Here is a 21,018-nt window from a genome sequence, read left to right on the forward strand (position 1 = left end):
GCGAGCCGTGTGTCATTGGTGGTAAGCCGAGCGTTCCTACACGTCATTGTGTGGGTATGTAGCCTTGTGTGTGTGCTCCACACATACCCGTATCGATAGACTTTACCTCCCCAATACACAGTCCTTAGGAGTGTATATATGTGACCAGCCATGCCTGTTAGGATCCACCGACACCGTACACAGATAACGTCACAGAAGTCACTTAATGTCGGAACCGTTCCCAACTTAAAAGGGACCTTGGGAAGTTATCTAACAAAATGGAAGAGTGGATAGTACCCTTTCCGTCTCTACGGCAACTACATTTACCTGGCGATATACAGATAGTTTTAATTACAGGTAAGTTTAAAAATGTTATACTGTCCCGTCCTTTAAATGATATATTTTATGAAATGCCCTTAACTTGACAGGTATGGCTGTGTGTGTGTATTCAACGTTAGAAGCTACCTGATAACTTCACCGATATCTTGATAATACCCACACAAACGTCGAATCGACCATGCTCGCCGCTGTCAAGTGGCAACCTTGTAAACAATGTATACTTTATATATAAAATATATAGTACCTATACATGTTAACTCTTGTGCTGTATTCACTTTATCGACGATACAAACCCACTTTGAAATGAAGTATTTAAAAGTGTATTCGTTAGTATTTGGTATTACCACGGAATCTAATTCCGTTATCTTATTCCGTGGGGTTACCTAGCCGAGTGTTTCTACGAGTACGTTATCAACATGACTGGTAGTTGTCACCTGTATTTCACTAAGGTTCATGGCAGACACATATCACGTCCACAAGATGAATTATTCTCGCCATACACAATATATATACGAAAATATAAGGTTAAATAATTTGTTAGTTCAATGTTATATATAAATTTATCTAATTGAATTAACGACCCCTGTGAATGACAGCACAGTAGGCGGAGTCGATTTCAATGAGACGGCTTTATTCGAAATGTACATATATAAAATAAACGCCTGTGTTTAAATCTATATGAACGGTAACATTAAACCCAAGCATTCCTGTTCAAACAGGAACGTCCCTGCGAACAACTCGAGGCTAGTCCCCTGTCTTAAGTCAACCAAACGTGTAGGTTCCTTGGGTTAAATCGAATTAAAAGGCAACTATAGGCAAAAGAACAAAAGCGAGGTATACCTACCCTCGAATACGTAACCCCCTAAAGCAGGGTGTCTACGAACCGGTCGTGACAGAAGATTATTCGAAAAATATTTAACGGGAAAAGGGTAATAAAAATAGTTTAATGATAAAACATGAGTTAATGACTTAAACCAGCTAACAAAAAATGAAACACTTTACATGCATTAGTGTATTGCTAAATGTAAATATCCTGTGGGGTATATAAATTAGGAAGTCGTTATAAACTGCTGTAGTGTATAGGGCGAGATGTATTATTTAAAGAGACCCAGTTGACACGTGTGAGGCAGTTCTATTTTATATGGTATTTATGCCGTTTTTTTCCAACTTCTCTTCTGTCGACTTTGTCATATAATAAACACATTTCATCTTACACGAGTTCACTACATTGTTTAACATACTCAGTAATTGCTAGAATATCCAATTTCCACTCTCTCATGTATTGACTGGTTAGAAATTAATCACCAATATTCATTGAATAATAAGGTACACCTTGTTTTATCACTCTCGCCGAGACACTCCAGGAGACCCAGACACTCTAATTTAGATTGAAAATACTCGAATTACTAATACAACTTGCCCAAATGTCTCGTCCACCGTATGCCATTGTTGGTGACGTCGTGAGCAAAGCTTGACCAATTTTAAACAGATACGTTTTCTTCGAGCCGCACTTTTTATTATAATTGTGTATGGAGCGCAGCTAGGTGTAAGTAATAAAATCAGGTATATACTTGTGTGAGAGTTCAAATTGAATATTCATCGAGAAACCGTAAAAAAAACTCTGTCCACTTGACAAATGGGACATATATACATACATAATGTACGTATAACGCGTAACCCTGAAATATGTATTAAGCGGTGTTGGGGTGGAAAATTATTAGCCGAACACACCACTACAGTTACCGATCCCGGATCAACTGCAATTTTGATGGACAATTGGGAACTCCATTTTTTTATGTTTGACGACATTGAACTCATTAGCACGTACTTTATATTTTCAGAACATCCCATTCCCCGTGTTCCCCATTGTTAAATCATAACAGGCCCTAACACTGCTATACAATTATACTTGGAAACCCTCCGTGCCTTACTCATGTACATTGCATTGTCAGAGAATGTGTTATAATTAAGGTAAATAGCAGGCAAATAGCTTATTGAAATGTACAAATATCGGGATATAATTGAACGGAATCGCAATAATTAGCGACGTACGCACAAAATACTTCATACTGAACAACGTCGGTGGTGCAGATCGATAATGTACAAAACTATTTAGTCACGTGTCCTATTGATTTGAAGAGAATTTCCCGCATACCTTAATCAAATGACATATCGAAATTCCATGCATGGCGGAAACTGTCCAGAATTCCCCCAATGGCTAGCAATTTCACTGAACGTTTTAAAAGTGTGCAAGGGAACAATAAATGGATAAGTTCACAGATAATCACTACAAAATTACCAATAATCGGTATGTGTTATCATTGTACTTTACATACCCAGTGTACAATGCTTAAACTCATCATTATCTACACCACCACCACCTGACATTACCGACACCTAGGTCAGACCATCCTATAGAAGCCGACATGATTTGTTGGTCAAACATGTTTTTTCTCTGTCTTGAATCACGTTTTTTATTCACTGTCATTTCCAACAAAGTACTGCACTTGCTCATTGACGTTAGTAGCTTCAGGTTTGTTAGCACATTGTCTAAATCGACCAATTGTCCAATCTGAATCATTGTTCCAAGCCCACGTTGATGTCGATATTGTCAGATTCACTGAGTCACCTTCATATCCGACCAAATGTTGTCAAGTATACAGAATTAAATGCCAATCATTATGTTTAAAAAGCTTACCGCCATCGGCATCGCTGAACACATCATTTATAGTGAAAACATCAACGGAGTACGTCAGATGTACTGAGCAAAGCTCTATACTGAGAACATTATCTCTACTGAGTACACCAGCTTTACCTAGCACAATTATAAACTAGGAACAGTAGCTCTGCTCAGTACAAATCTCTAATGAGTACACTATCTATACTGAGCAAAACAGTCATATTGAGAACGCAAGCTCTAATGAGTACACTATCTATACTGAGCAAAACAGTCATACTGAGTACACAAGCTCTAATGAGTACACTAACTATACTGAGCAAAACAGCCTTACTGAGTACACAAGCTTTACTGGGCACAATTATATTCTAGGAACATTAGCTATGTTCAGTATACCAACTATAAGCATAGATCTTTACTGGGAACATTAACTCTATTGGGTACATCAGCAATACTGAGTACATCAGCTGTACTGAGGCTTTACTGAGTACATCAGCTGTACTGGGAACATAAGCTCTATTGAGTACACCAGCTATACTGAGGCTTTACTGAGTACATCAGCAATACTGAGTACATCAGCTGTACTGAGGCTTTACTGAGTACATCAGCTGTACTGGGAACATAAGCTCTATTGAGTACACCAGCTATACTGAGGCTTTACTGAGTACATCAGCAATACTGAGTACATCAGCTGTACTGAGGCTTTACTGAGTACATCAGCTGTACTGGGAACATAAGCTCTATTGAGTACACCAGCTATACTGAGGCTTTACTGAGTACATCAGCAATACTGAGTACATCAGCTGTACTGAGGCTTTACTGAGTACATCAGCTGTACTGGGAACATAAGCTCTATTGAGTACACCAGCTATACTGAGGCTTTACTGAGTACATCAGCAATACTGAGTACATCAGCTGTACTGGGAACATTAGCTCTTTTGAGTACACCGGCTATACTGAGGCTTTACTGAGTTCATCAGCAATACTGAGTACATCAGCTGTACTGAGGCTTTACTGAGTACATCAGCTGTACTGGGAACATTAGCTCTTTTGAGTACACCAGCTATACTAAGGCTTTACTGAGTACATCAGCAATACTGAGTACATCAGCTGTACTGGGAACATTAGCTCTATTGGGTACACCAGCTATACTGAGGCTTTACTGAGTACACCAGCAATACTGAGGCATTACTGAGTACATCAGCTGTACTTGGAACATTAGCTCTATTGGGTACACCAGCTATACTAAGACTAGCTGTACTGGGAACATTAGCTCTATTGGGTACACCAGCTATACTGATGGTTTACTGAGTTCATCAGCAATACTGAGTTCATCAGCAATACTGAGTACATCAGCTGTACTGGGAACATTAGCTCTATTGGGTTCACCAGCTATACTGAGGCTTTACTGAGTACACCAGCTGTACTGGGAACATTAGCTCTTTTGAGTACACCAGCTCTGCTGAGAACACCATTTATACTAAGCAAAACAGCCATAATGAGTACTCCAGCTCTCCTGAGCACATCTCTATACTAGGAACATTAGCTCTGCTTAGTATACCAGCTAAGCTGAGTAAATCCGTACATAATTGCATGCTGTGTACATCAACGTAAACAAGTAAATTTCATATACCGAGTACATCATTTATTCTGAGTTTGTTTTATGTTGTTTCTGCTTATCAGCCTTCCATTCAATGAAAAACATACAGACACTGCAGCAACACATCTTAACTTAGAAACTTTACGTTGTTCGTCACAGTTCAGTTTATGTACCACCAACACATTTCTCACTGCATTAGAATCCGTATGTATATTACACCAAATACATAAATATAATTCTGTTACATTTTTACCGGTTAAAAATATTCTCAAATAACACTTGTTCATGTCTACACTAAAATGACCAATCAGAGAGTCGGTATTAAGGTGATGAAATAAAAAAAAAAGCAACTAACATTTTCATTTGTAACGTCACAAACGTCCTTAAACTTTTTAATTGGGCGTTGCAATACAGCATCCATTATGATTACATACATACATGTAACAAACATAATCTAATTGGAGAGCTCGTCTTTTTAAGGAAAACATCCACGAGCTGAACATTTCTCATAATTTTCAGTCTTGCAATGCAATCTAGGAAAATATCGAAATGTTCACCCAACCTATGAACATATAACTGTTATTCATTAATAAACACAGTATATCAACTGTTTGGTACATGTAGTAGAAACGCAAAGTCTTTATACAAGTTGAAAGGCAATGGATTTGTCTTCATGTGAGATGAACGTAAACAGAGGTGACTGCACCTTTAAAATTTGTCATAGATCAGCCAAAAATGAATTACACTGCATCGAACAGCTGCTTTGTCCTTCTAGGTCTCATCGGTGATACTAGGGGGTCAAAAAAGATGAATTACATGTTGTCTCAACTATACAGTTGATGAAGTGTTTCCTCGGGTCCTAGTGTTTTTTTAATTCAATTTTCTGTTATAATGACACATCTTCGTGTTGACAATGGTATATATGGTATAGACTATATACGCCGGAGAATCACCGTTAGCCTATGATGTCAGTTTAAAGGTAACAGGACACCCACCCATACTGATAAGGGACACACGGTATACCTGCTAGGTTTGTATTTAGTGTACTGATTAATGAGGCGAGTCTTATTGAGATGACAATTTTATTGTACATTTTACACGATATATATTATATATTATATCTGTACACAAGACTTAGACATTACATAGGGCATAACTGATATCATAGAATGTATCAAGTTACAACAGTTATAGACGGGAAGGTTGTAACATAATGTAACACAGCGTTACCAGGATATACCGATGTAGCACTTAATATCAGAATAAAATGTCTTGTTATCAGGAAACACCACAGTTATCAAATATTATGAATTTTAAACAACCTTGTGAACCATATAATTACGTACATTTTTGTAATGCATAAGCCAATATGCCCTGTTCATCAAAGAGCAGAATGTAATAACGTAGCTCATCAAACAGTAGGGGATTTTCTATGCCTTATAAACAATGCATAAGCTCTTTTGTAAGTATTCAGACCAAAACACAATCAGACAGCATAACAGGTCATCATAACTATAGCAGCTGCATAATTATAGAAACAGCATGTACAAATATATACTGGCATATGAACCACAGCCTGCAACCGTATAAACATCATGTACAAATACTGCAGTCATATGAACCACAGCCTACAACCGTATAAACATCATGTACAAATATAACCCGACATATGAACCACAGCCTACAACCGTAGAAACATCATGTACAAATGAATACAGTCATATAAACCACAGCCTACAACCGTACAAACATCATGTACAAATATAAACAGGCATATGAACCACAGCCTACAACCGTTTAAACATCATGTACAGATATATACTGTCATATAAACCACAGACCACAACCGTCTAAACATCATGTACAAATATATCCAGTCATATGAACCACAGTCTACAACCGTATAAACATCATGTACAAATATATACAGGCATATGAACCACAGCCTACAACCGTATAAACATCATGTACAAATACATACAGTTATATGAACCACAGCCTACAACCGTAGAAACATCATGTACAAATATAAACAGACACATGAACCACAGCACACAACCGTATAAACATCCTGTACAAATATATACAGGCATATAAACCACAGCCTACAACCGTGTAAACATCATGTACAAATATAAACAGACACATGAACCACAGCCCACAACTGTATAAACATCATGTACAAATATTGCAGTCATATGAACCACAGCCCCCAACCATATAAACATCATGTACAGATATATACTTTCATATGAACCACAGACCACAACCGTATAAACATCATGTACAAATATAAACAGGCATATGAACCGCAGCCTACAACCGTATAAACATCATGTACAAATATAAACAGACATATGAACCACAGCCTACAACCGTATAAACATCATGTACAAATATTGCAGTCATATGAACCACAGCCTACACGCGTATAAACATCATGTACAAATATATACAGTCATATTAACCACAGCCTACAACCGTGAAAACAACATGTACAAATATATACAGTCCTATGAACCACAGCCTACAACCGTATAAACAGCATGTACACATATATACAGTAATATGACCCACAGCCTACAACCGTATAGACATCATGTACAAATATATACAGTCATATGAACCACGGCCTACAACCGTATAAACATCATGTACAAATACATACAGTCATATGAACCAAAGCCTACAACCGTATAAACATCATGTACAAATATATACAGTCATATTAACCACAGCCTACAACCGTGTAAACATCATGTACAAATATATACAGTCATATGAACCACAGCCTACAACCGTATAAACAGCATGTACACATATATACAGTAATATGAACCACAGCCTACAACCGTATAGACATCATGTACAAATATATACAGTCATATGAACCACAGCCTACAACCGTATAAACATCATGTACAAAAATATACTGTCATATGAACCACAGCCTACAACCGTATAAACATCATGTACACATATATACAGTCATATGAACCACAGCCCACAACCGTATAAACATTATGTACACAACAGAAGCATATATATATATATATTTAATCCATATCAAATGCATAAAAACAAACTTTCTCCCATACCCTCTATATGTTTCTTCACTCCCGAGTTGATGGATAAACCTGCCAAGAGTAAATAACATTTTGGTTACCCACTAGTGGATAACACTATGGACGTTATTTAATTTGTCAATCTTTGAATTATGAAGTGAGTCAACAATGCTTTGCACCGTCATCTTTAATTATGACATCGTGATTCATGCCAACATAGAGTGTTCGATCGGAATCATAATAATGAATTTCAAAGAGAAACCTTTGGTTTTCTAGATATGATATGAAAAGTTTTGGGGAAGACATTCCCAAACTCGTGATAACTTATCATCTTGTTATGAAAATAAAAATAAAGACACACAGTAAACCTCGTGCCTTTAAAATAATTTGAAAATTAAGAAATCTTTGGTCAGTATGAATGTCAACTGAAAGCTATTCGATGCATATGTTAGTCCGAGCTTCCTGTGGCCCTAACACCAGACCTAGACATAGCCCGAGTTTCCTCTGGCCCTAACACCAGACGTGGACATTTTTACATTTATATATGTCTGGTGTTGGGGCCCCTTACCAGACATCTAGCCCCCACACCAGACATCTATATGTCAAAATGTCTAGGTCTGGTGTTAGGGCCAGAGGAAACTCGGGCTATGTCTAGGTCTGGTGTTAGGGCCAGAGGAAACTCGGGCTATGTCTAGGTTTGGTGTTAGGGCCAGAGGAGCTCGGGCTATGTCTAGGTCTGGTGTTAGGGCCAGAGGAAACTCGGGCTATGTCTAGGTCTAGTGTTAGGGCCAGAGGAGATCGGGCTATGTCTAGGTCTTGTGTTAGGACCAGAGGAATCTCGGGCTATGTCTAGGACTGGTGTTAGGACCAGAGGAATCTCGGGCTATGTCTAGGTGTGGTGTTAGGGCCAGAGTAGCTCGTGCTATGTCTAGGTCTGGCGTTAGGGCCAGAGGAAAATCGGGATATGTCTAGGTCTGGTGTTTAGAACAGAGGAAACTCGGGCCATGTATAGGTCTGGTGTTAGGACCAGAGGAAACTCGGGCTATGTCTATGTTAACGATTTAGAAATATATTAATCTCATAGAAAAATATATTCATTTATCAAAACTTAACATTTACTGTAGTTGAAATTAACACAGCTATCTTCAAGGAAAAGCATGGAATCCAACATTACAATGAAGACGATATAATTACATGACTACGGCATTTTTAGCTAATATGAATGTCGTCTAAACCAGGAATGCTGGATAACCCTACTGAATCATGCGGTTTGCGGCAGATTATCGTTCGCATATACTTTTGAGTTATCAATCAAATGCCGTATTCTATCTCAAATGAATTACAATTGTAAATATAGTGATACAATGTATAATTAATAGGCATATAGTCATATAAACAGTAAATGAATAGTCACATAAACAACATGTAGAAAGTAATATACAAGGGTTAACAGCATGGATACACCCTTACCCACAATTAATTCCCAGTATTTAAAATAACATGTAATCTCTAGAGTACGTCATGCGTTACAAATCGGTTAAAGTGCAAAAATGCTAAATACAGTAGGATTATCCTCTAAAAGAACATCATGAATTGTGATGTAAAAATAACCTTGGCGCTTTTTTACTGTGACGCGGCAATACAACGTCCATTGTGTTAGTATTTGTTGGCGGGAATGGACTGTTCAACGAAGCCAGTGTGCTTTGTAAAGAATATTTGACTGATGTTTTTGGTACTTGATGAGCAACTGTTACATATATATTTTAATCGTGGTTTTAAGATTAGCAACGTCCTTTCGGATATCCCGTTGATTGCTGTGATATAGTCTAAAGAACACTTTGCCATTGTGACTTTTCGATCGAATGCAAGCATAGGATAATCGCAACCCCATTCCATCTGATTTTAATCAAAACTAGCATAGACTCGTTTCCTGAATAGTGTGTGTGATGGTTGTTGAAGATTCTTCAATTCATCAGTGGGGTGAACTGCTTCTCGCAAATATCACGTAATCATAGATATATGGCCCATCAGAAGCGCAGTCAGACAAAATCACTTTCAGTCAAAATATGTAGAACCAAGCAAGGAAAGCCTTGGAACATCTCGTTCAAACTCTTCTTGTTTTCATTGATAAAGTCAAAACCGTATATGAAAGAAGTGTTTAATTTAGGTATGACAGACAGTAAGAAATACAGATGAATATCCATCAACCCTATGGAGAGATCGATTATAGTACCAATTTAATAAAACGAATTATTAACAGTAAATATGTCTCATTTTGGTATCTCAGTACTTTACAACTTTGATATTGCATAGCATACAAATTGACTACCGTTCTTCAAAGAATAGAAGTGCAATAAAATGTTAAATGGGAATTTTGTTTAATGCACTTTTCTGTGATAAAACAATGGCTATTTGTCCAAATTATTCGCCTTTTAGGAATGATTTGTATTTTAGTTTTATTAAGTATTACCAAGTTCACTAATCCGGACCAATAATTGATTTACCTGAATGAGTAGATTACATAATATTCAATTAAACTGCTTCTTCTAGAATTGGATCGGTCATCCCGGTACTGACACTCCGTGTCGTTTTACCATTGTGGTACCCTGTTTACCACATATATATTGTAAATACTGCATTGATTTTCTAATGACAAAAGAACAAAATAGTAAAACTGAATACAAATTTGAACTTATGCGTTCCGCATGAGCAGTTTACCTGGAGCTAAATAAATACAAAATATAAACTAGAATGGCATTCTTTCTGAGGCGATATATAAAGTCCAGTAAACAATAGAGTCAACACTACACTTTAACAATAGGTACTCATATTATTTGTTCTAAACAATCCTCAAAAGTATTTTTATCATCGGATCAGTCAATATTGTTGTTAGCACCCGATTCATGCCCAATGCTTTAGAGTTTCTGAAGATGTTTGTTGAAAATCTGTTTGTTTCAAAGTAAACCTGAGCGATCGAACATGGTACAAAGATAGCCTTATTTTATCGTCATGTATAACCCACTATGCTAAGTACAATTTCTTTATGCGAGAAGACGCTCGAGTGGGGTCGCCATATCGATAGCTAGGGTCTATATATATCTCGTTCTGGATACCGTATCTAAGATTGTATGTATATAAAACATGAATGCACCGTAGATCGCTATATCTACCCGGTACCGAAGAAACGATGCGTACATACACAACACAATGGCACAAACAGGTAGACTCATAACGCTTACAACTCTATTAGAGGCTCTTCAAACGATTTACAAAAGGGAATAATCCCGATAAGAGAAAATATGTAAGACAAACCGATTGGATTATTGTTTAGTAGTGTTTACATGTTTTCCGTATGATTATGTGAGCAGTTCAAGCAGGTATTATGAAGTACACGCATATTGGAACACCCGGCTCGGTTCAATAAAGAAATGTTCTAAAACTTTATGGCGTGTGCAATACCTTATTTCAATCAAATATATAAAGGAAATGAGTAAAGAGAGGAATTTGTATTCCCGTAATGTACTTACAAACTTCCCATTCAGTTGTGGTGTAAATAGCAAGCATGTCGAACGTATTGAAAACATGCCTAATGGCATAAACTGTCTGGTAATATTGATTTCGCTCACCGGAAGTCCCCACTCTACAACAAAGGATACAAGCGCCAATTAACCATATATTAGTATATTAATGTCGTATTACGGCAATGATGGATTCTGATAGGTATTGTTTCTTTCTGTTTGTGTTGGGTTTGAAGATCATCAAGTCACGAAGGTGTTTTTTTTCTCCCTCGACCTTCGCCATCTACGTGCTATCCCCGTGGTCGAAGCGTGACAGAACTGTAGGTATCTGGTGCTGTGTTCGTGTATAGAGGTTTTCCCATCACTATAGTTTCTGAATTGTTACAATACCTGTTTGTTTCGTTTGTATGGATTAAATTTAAGAAACTATATATTGGCATTTTGTCCAGCGCTAGACATATACAAGTACATATAGGTATTCGGAGGGCAAAATGTTTGCACATAATCCAAAGAAAGTACATATAGTTGAATACATGTACACTTAACTGAAACGAACATGTGCCCTGAATCTTACATAAAAATATTAACACCCCCAACCCAAACCCCGCTTACCCCCTACCCCCACACACTTCAATCGATAGTCCAGCTCTCATCCCCGTCTCTTTATAAATTCCATTCAGCCTCCTCTCTGTCTTTTCTCCTCATTTCCTCTCCACATTGCCCTGGTCTTGTCTAATTACATTTTACTACACCTCGATGTATGTATATAAGTTATCCTCCTATCGCAGCATGCATGTTCCCTGATCGAAAAGGTAACAAACAGAATATCGTTTCCAAGATATTAAATATAAAATCAATACCTTGTGTCAATATCACTGGCAGTTCATTTGTACGGCTTCCGCCATCAGACGGCCCTCACTTTATTTCAATAAACAGCTGTACTGCTATAATGCTCCTTGATAAATGACCATAATATACCACAGATGATTCGTTCAGTAGTCCTTACTCTCTGGCTCTCGTAAACATGCCGGGCTTTGAACGGTGATATTCAAGTGCTTGTCTAGAAAATCAATCATACATTTATTTTCAGTAAGTCAATAAATAGAAATAGCATAATCTCGTTTGTATGGGACATGGACCCAAACATAAGCCGGCTTCCTTGGGTAAGCGCTCATCGTAGTTGACTGTAGAAGACATGTTTGACACAAGAAGACCATAATGAAAATGTTTAAATATATTGTGGGCAACGTGTGTTAGCAATTACAATTATTTAATACTTATTATCATATTCTTACGTTTGACATGCTTTGTATTTTATAGGATGATGACTTTGCCTGTGACAACTTCGCCGTAGTTGAGCAAGCTGGACATGGTTTCAACGGTTTGTGATAATTAACTATTTTATATATTTACTGGAGTGTGATATATATACATCCTCAAGATGTCGGTGGTTGACAAGAAGAAAACATTCGACTTTCGAATGTCGAAAAAGGTGGCGGAATTGACTCAAGTGGTTCACATGCTTTTCACAAGGAACCATGAGAAAGAAGTCGAAATTGAAGCGATTAAGGACGCATATGAGTTTGAACTGTCTTTAGTATTAGAGGATGCAGAAGGTCGAATAGCTTCATTGGACCAAAAACGCACGGACCTGGAGGCATTACTAGATAAGGAAAGATTAGCAGGGAGAGAAAGGGTAATGGAGGCTATGCAGGAGCAGGCAAATGCAAGAGAGGAACATTGGAAAAAACAAATTGAAGATCTAGAGAAACAGTTGTCAGAGGAAAAATCAGACAGTCAAAATTTACGGGACTTGTTGATCAATGCGCAAAAGGATATTGAAAAATTACGAGAAGGAGTGGCTGAGCAGTTAAAGATTAAGAACGAAGAGATTCAGAGCAAAAACAGAGAACTTGAGAGGCTACGGCGGTTGTTAGCCGAGATGGAGAAAACTTCATCTGATAAAGAAGTCCAGTATCAGGAAGCAATAAAGGAGTTAGAAAGGACCAATGAGAAACTGGAGCGAGAGCTAGCTCAGCTCCAGGCTCTCCTAGAGGAAACACATAGAAACAAACTGCAATTGGAGGCGAAAAATGTGAAATTAGAGACAGATTTGAAAAATCTGAAGAAAGATTTCGGTAGGAAGGTAGCAGAGGTTGTAGCGACACAGCAAAGGCAGCAAAATCAGCAACAGCACATCGCGCCACCCCAACGGAGTGCGACCAACTTCACTGTAAGTAATCCGTGTACAGTACTTTACATGTAAGGATGTTTGTACTTTATAGTTTGAAGATTTAGTCAGTTACCACGTTATTATTAAAAATGTGTTACTGTATAATATATGGTGTCAAAAATATGTACATTTAGATATCATGGGTTGTTTTTCAAATACAATGTATATATATATATATATATAATAAATCGGTGTAAAATGTTTGGATTTATATACATTTGCGTTGTCGTGAGATGTGTTTGCATGATTAACACTTGTATGTTTATCGTTGTATATGTTAGTCTCTCTCTTTCATCGCAACAACTTCGATTGATAATGACCAGTTCAATTTACCATTACTGTCCGTTATGTTGTTCTATCATCATGGTCTGTCCTTTAAAACTGAAATCCAGCCTGAAAGGAGAAGAATTTCAGGTTGCTGTTCTCATTTGAACCATTTGACACGTTGTCATATTTCATCATATAATAATTGAATTGTAAATAGAATGCATCCTGAGCTTCTCTATGCGTATCACTCAAATATTACGTCACATTGTACCATAAAAGGTAGCTTTATCGTCTTTGTCATATCAAAAAACAATATCATATCGCCATTCTTCCTTCAACATATCTGTATTAAGGTAGCAATTTGAATGTGTTCCTTGTAAATAATTTATTGCACATTTTGATCAAATAAAAATAGTGTTATGAAGAACTATATCCTAAAATCATTGACCTGAAATAAGGAAGACAAATAACGCGGGTGAATCGTTAACATCACATTTTGGCACAGTGAACTGACTATAATGCACCATTATAAGCTGAGCGCTTCTTATCGTTATAAATGTAAGCCAGTATCGGGTGTGAGTCAATGGGCCCATTAATGGTACTTTCGTGTATATAGACAAATATTACCTGCTGAAGTAAACATCCGCCGCCGATATTGACAAACAATGCTCATTAGCCAGCAGTTGTATACGGGAAATCGATGCTCTGACAACGTTATTCATATACTCGCAATAGACGGATGTAGAATACAATCGAAATCTATAATAAATATAGATCCACTATCTAAATACAGAAACGTATATTTAACATTAGGGCTGTGAATAGCTGTGTAAAGATAACAAATAAGTAATAAGTATGAGATTATTTGCCATTTATTGACCACAGAACGACACGAAGTACATTATATACACGCAATATTGCGCAAGAGTTATATTTGCGAATCACCGAATTCAACATCAACGCGAACAATTCTAGTAAACTGATAACTCTTGTGCATACAAAACAATCTCAAATATCAGCACTACGCGACCTGGTATATTTCAAAATAAAGCGAAGATTTTAACAATGCGCAAACAGGAGCATTTTAACATAAACACGACAATTTTCCATTGTGCGAACTGGAATGTACTTTTAAACATTATTAGGTATGTTCGTTCTATACAAAACGACTATGTTTAACATAGTATATAATATGATATGTCTTAACTACAGATGTATGCATAGTCACTTGTTACATGTATTATTTCAGCAAGACAGAAATTGCTCAAAAAATCATCAGGTAAATCTTCTGATTACCCGAATGCATATAGAACCCATACAGGATGATGTAACACAAGTTAGTTTAAATTTATATATCGTAGCTATTTTTCCCGCATGATTTTTTATTCAAAATTATTATACTATATAATACTGTAGCATGTGTATCCAAATCCACATGGTGAAGGTTACAAATGAAATATTCAAGCATGTATTTCGAAACGTGTTACCATGCATCCTTTAATGCAAGAAATGAGTTTATTCGCACATAAGCATGCATGCATGTCCTATATCCATATTTATCGTTCCAATCAGCCACACCCTAAATCAAACAGTTTGTTCATTCGATTAACTTTACCATGGCATAGGTTTGCTTTGCATCCATACAATTTTCTATTTATTCATCCAAACCAATTGTGTGAATCATTCATAACTTTTTATTCGCATTTCAATTATACTAATTGTGGGACTCGGTCTACCATTCGTTTTATGAAATGCATCCATCCAACGGTGGTACCCACCATACCATTATTGTTAAATCAACAATGGGGGTTTTCTGCTATATCGCCCGTTTCCCGTTGTCATCTTCAAATCTATAACAACATGCTTATATCACCAAATCATGATTTGAGATTGTTGTGTTAAAGTTCCTTAGTCCAGTTGCACTTTTTATGATCATATATGTCAAGTATATTTTTGAGCACTTCATTTTCTTCAACGTTATGTTCATGTGGTGTGAGTTTTTGTATCGGAAATCGGGTTTTTCTATATCTCTTATTTCCACATTGTGCAAATAAATAAAGTGGGCCGACTACATTCACATCCACAATATTTCAACACCTGTCGTTATTTTTCTGCACTTTCATTACACGTATATATAAAGTAAATGTATGCTTCATGCTGTTTATCAGGCTGAATCCTTTCTTAGTAATACTGTTATATGTGTATGCCTGACCCGAACATTTCAGAAAATACAGATGCCCACAACACCTAAAGATAAAGTAAAAAATCAGGTAACAAGGAAGTGACTATTCACTACCAGACAGCAAGCAGACCACGTGTGGAATTATCACTTTCACGGAGAACTTGGTTTCTACATGTATTTCTGTCCTTAAATCTTCTCCTTGCTCTGATCAGTGCTTTATGTAGAATTCTTTAGTTTTTTTCCACTCAGATTACAGCTATATGTTAAAAATGGACCACTTTCACAAAAATGCCGTGTATGATTGACCGATGGCTAGATCAACTTATTAAATTTGAGTAGATATTTGTGTTGGTCGATGTCGTCAACCTGCCTTTGTCTTGTGTACCCTCTGTGCATTAATACCCACGTCTTTGTATCCATTTATTGTTCAGTGAATTGGCACGGGAGTAAATCAATCCTACTGAGTGTCCATTTGAGAAAAACAAATGTCTCTCTTCTCATAATAACTCGATAAATTAATTTTATGTAATCACGTTAAAACAACTGCGTATTCCCCTTCACCTGCTTTGCATGACAATATTTATGCCAGTAATCGTTAGTGTACATATATCTATTGCTAGATAATTTATGCATAGTAGATTATGTTTTATTACCCTAAATATTTGAAATATTATTTAACTTATGCATACATGTAAACTTGTTCAATTTAAAAAGAACGTTACTACGTCGAGCAAATATGTGAGTGGCATCCATTCAAAATCCAAGAATTTTTCATTGTAACATCTGAGTATGCAAATCTGCTTACAAGTCTTTGACCCATTTTCCCCTCTTTAACATATCATATACCAGTATATATAAATATTTTTAAAATTTTAACTAATCATCTTACAGTTTTCTGCGTAGCATAAGCATCATTGATATCATACTGTTATCTAGTGCTATACATGTACTTGAACCAGCAATAACAGTAGCATGGCTCGTCTATTAAACTATATAAAATCAAAAATAAGTGCAAGGAGCATAAAATTTAAGAACTTGAGTTTTAATCAATCAACAGGTATGCCGTGGTATTGACTTTTGAAAATTTATATTGATGTATATAAATTTGTTTAGGACAATATAACTACAATGCAATTTTTCTGTTCTCTATTAAAGTTTATTACAGTTGTGGGATCGCACAACGTTACACGATGTGCGGTGTGCGCACGATGTGTGCACGGTGTGTGAACGGTGTGTGCACGATGGGCGAACGATAAAAAGCTGAACGATCATTGCTTGCGCACATATGTGCGCACGATGGACGGACGTTGTGCGATAACAATCGTGGTTGGTGTAAATTGAGGAATGCCTTATCAATTTATACGGTTTTGTGTTTAAACAAATAAACTTGATGTTTACGTATGTTTCTATATTCTAGCAACATATATAAACTGATCTTTCTATCTATATATTCTTATATTTAGGAATTGTGTTTTCTGTGTTTCTAAACAAACAATCGACACATGTAAAATTACAAAACAATCCCGTATACTGGTAAACATAACCACTTTGTACATGTACCTGGACCGTAGTTTTCTCCCCGCCTGGGGCATTTACGTAACTCGTCGGGTAAGGCCGGGGGTGTGAAAATCCAGGTGAAGGGGAGCCCCCGGAGCTATAGGCAAACGAATGCAAATAACAAATACTATTCATTACGGTCAAACGGTATCGCATATCAGCTCTGTGTGNCCATTCTTGACAGCCTAATGGTCGCTGTAATACTGTGTAACACGCATTGTGAAATTGTATAATCTTGATTATTGTGATGAGAAATTACAGATATATACACAGTGTACATTATCGCATACAAGCCTTCCGTATTTTTGTCATTCCGTAATTTTGATCTACAAATGATACCAAACCGCACAGTTGTGCGGAGAGAAGCGCACAACGGGGCGAACGATTGCTAAATCGCACAGTTGTGCGCACCATGTGTGAACGATGTGCGGACGATGTGTGAACGATGTATGCTCGGTGTGCGCACGCTATTTTTGGTGCGTTGTGCGGTCCCACAACTGTATTTGATTAACATTGCAATGAAATATGTTTTTTACTGAGGTGATCTTTATCATCATTATTGTTTTCGGAATTGGACATGAATATATAATTATCTTTTTAGACGACATACTTTATTTTCAATTTAACAGGATTATAACGACGAATTAGAGAAACTTCGAAAGGAAGTACAACGATACCGAATGGAAATATCTAATCGTGACGGCAACTTCAATAGGATGTTCAGCAATAGTCAACCGATGGTGGTTGACCCCAGGGCCGGGAAAATCGGGGTCAGTCAGAACCAGATTCTCTCTGGAAACTCCGCCTCATACACCGAGACGATAGGACTTCCGGTCAGAGAAAAGTCATTCTCGTATGCATTTGTACAATCTATTGATGAAGTAAGTGATTTAAAGGCTGGCTAGACGTGGTGTGACATCGAATAACAAATGGCGCTGGTGTTCAATGGTTTGGACCTATAATCCTTATTTAAACATGCATGCTATCATACTGTGTATATCATATTGCTTGTTGTGTCATATCTTGGGAAACAATCACGCTTTTGATTTAAAAAATATCCTATTATTTTCTACAATTATACGAAAAATACGGAAATAAGAATCAAAGCATGATGCTGTGAACGTACAATAATAAAGTGTCAAAGATTGTGGTAAACGCAATACTCTGACAACTGGTACTGTATACATATCCCTTTCACACATTAACTGTATATAAGTTTGAGAATAGTTTAAGCAATGTACATTGTACCTACGGTATCTATATCAGATGTTTCTCACTGATATAGCTTTGATGATTTTTTTAAACGGGCACATCTAGTGACAATGTTTCCATATTCGATTTTGGCCACTTATCCTCGAGACAGATGCTAACCTGTCTTGGTTGTGATATTGTCACCACTTGCATCATACTATAAACAGTCATTTAAGCTGTTCTTCAAGTGGCAGGGACCTGAAGTACCAACTCTAGTCGATGTAAATGACAGTACGTTTCCAGTTGTAAAAATATTGTATAATCATATAACGTTTGAACCTTGACGTTCACCAAGCCAAACGAGTCGTGTTCAACCGCCAAGCTTTTGTCTTTATCTCGCTTACTCACCATCTTAATACTTCATTTTTTTGCTTTTAATGGTGTATTTGTTATTGTGAAATATAATAAACATAACATCTTTACAGTGATTTAGACATACAATGTATAACAATAAATACGGTAACGATAATATGTTGCATCCATGCATATTTAACTTTCAAATATTTGATAAAATAGATGTAAAAAATAGATTCATTTAAATAATTGTCAGCTTAATTCATAATGAAAAATATTTATAGTAATTAAAACAATACCATCGGCGTTTGTTTAAGTATAATGTTAAAGTTGTAAATTGTTGGTGTTTTTGAAACTAGATGTTAATACTAATCGATATCCTTCAGCAATTATATTTTCATGTTTCATTACTTTCTATATCTATATACTTACAGAAGCAAAGGCCGGCGAGCTCCCGTATTTCCTCGGCTACAGCGAGACTCCCTTCGCTGACACAGGAGCAAAGGTCAAGGTTGACCAAGCTGATGAAACCACGCCCTCTTCCCAAAGAGATGCTCTACGGCAAATGACATGAGGAGAAGCCAGGCTCAGACGCAATGTAAACAGGAAACTGGACGTAAATAAGTGCCAATATATTCAAACCAGATGGTCGAAACAGAAGTTGTTAATTTTGTGTGAAATGTATTTCTTTTATTTTTGTTTTCTGTTCTATTAGAATGTTTGAATGATATTGACTGAACTGATGAACATTGCGAAAGCGATGTGTTGATATGCACATGGCTTGTTCTTGCCTTATTGTACGTTTATGAGGGGGAAATATTGGCAAAAATTCTTCTAGGAAATGTATTACTGTTCGGAATAAATATTCGCAACCTGTAGCGTCATCTTGCATCAAATACTTCTAATGATGTATTTGGAAGCACACATAACAATACCAATGAGCTGTTCACATCGGCGTTATTTGTTATTATAATGATGGATTGCTACACGTTGAAAGTAATGTGAGACGCATTGATGTCGAGTCTGGCTTCATTCACAGATATTATAGTGTATCATATATGTTTAAAGGACGTTTGTAACCAATCAGGCATGAAGTTCGCAGAATAGGAAGAAAGCAATAATATGATCTGTTCATATATATGAGATAATTGAATAGTGTTGGTTTTTTTTGTTTCCTGTGAAGTCATAAAATTGATTGGTAAATCTAAACATTACATCTGTCATGCTTATATGGGTTATATTGATGTATACCTGAATATAGTAAACGCAGATATATGGGTTGTCTTAGTGATAGGATTCAGGAAAACTTTTTCACACTGACTGTATCAAGTCACAGTATAAGGGTACGCCTTAACAGAATTTCTTGTAAAAACAAGGTAAAATTTCATGACAATGTGTATGTTTTATTATTTATTTGCGATTACGAGATCACATATCAAGCAACTTAACAATGGAAAATACATGTCATTGTTAAAGTATATCACGTGATCCAAACTGGTACAATATACATGACTCGGAAAAACATTATATAAGTGATAATTAGTAAACCATACTATGTGTGAAATTTTAATGTGAACATTAATCATATGTGTTACTTTAAATATTTATGGGCACGTTCTTCCGTTGTCGTTTCGTTTACAAACCATGAAATGGATATGGCGGTCTTTAGGTACTTAATTTATTTGATAATGATGTAATGAAGTCATATATTCACTTTACTGAAGTTCGCGCCTCCACTGCAACTACAAATACTAAGAAAATAAACACGCAGAAAAGCATTTCAGATTATATAGTATTACGTCGATATGCATGATTTACAGGGAAAATAGTTGTGATGTGATCTACAAACCACTTATACTCTAATGCCATGTACACACGAGATATTGAATAATATATATGTAAATTGGCGTCTATTGGTAATCATTTATTATGTATCATACGTGTTCCCATTTCATACAAATTATAAACCGTCCATGTATCAATACATTGTTGTTTAATATGTGCCAAACAATGTGAATATGTGATTGACAAAAACTAATAAATGTGGAAGCTCAAA

General features: G+C 36.5%; 1 protein-coding gene across 4 annotated transcripts; it reads left to right on the forward strand.

Annotated features, from left to right (window-relative positions):
* The first annotated feature begins 41 nt into the window (after positions 1-41).
* Positions 42-21,018, forward strand: LOC110447227 (protein FAM184A-like). Of its 4 annotated transcripts, none has more exons than XM_021492767.1 (5): positions 42-336; positions 12,499-13,411; positions 14,928-14,957; positions 18,047-18,298; positions 19,397-21,018. In XM_021492767.1, exons 2-5 carry the CDS (start codon positions 12,620-12,622, stop codon positions 19,529-19,531), a joined length of 1,209 nt encoding a protein of 402 aa, XP_021348442.1. In that variant the 5' UTR covers positions 42-336; positions 12,499-12,619; the 3' UTR covers positions 19,532-21,018. The 4 variants fall into 4 exon arrangements, with proteins under 4 accessions (XP_021348442.1, XP_021348441.1, XP_021348444.1 ...); XM_021492766.1 differs by lacking the exon at positions 14,928-14,957 and adding an exon at positions 15,904-15,948; XM_021492769.1 differs by lacking the exon at positions 14,928-14,957 and adding an exon at positions 15,904-15,948 and having other exon boundaries at positions 18,047-18,270.

This window comes from Mizuhopecten yessoensis, unplaced genomic scaffold (genome assembly GCF_002113885.1).
Source record: "Mizuhopecten yessoensis strain PY_sf001 unplaced genomic scaffold, ASM211388v2 scaffold3235, whole genome shotgun sequence".
Taxonomy (NCBI): domain Eukaryota; kingdom Metazoa; phylum Mollusca; class Bivalvia; order Pectinida; family Pectinidae; genus Mizuhopecten; species Mizuhopecten yessoensis.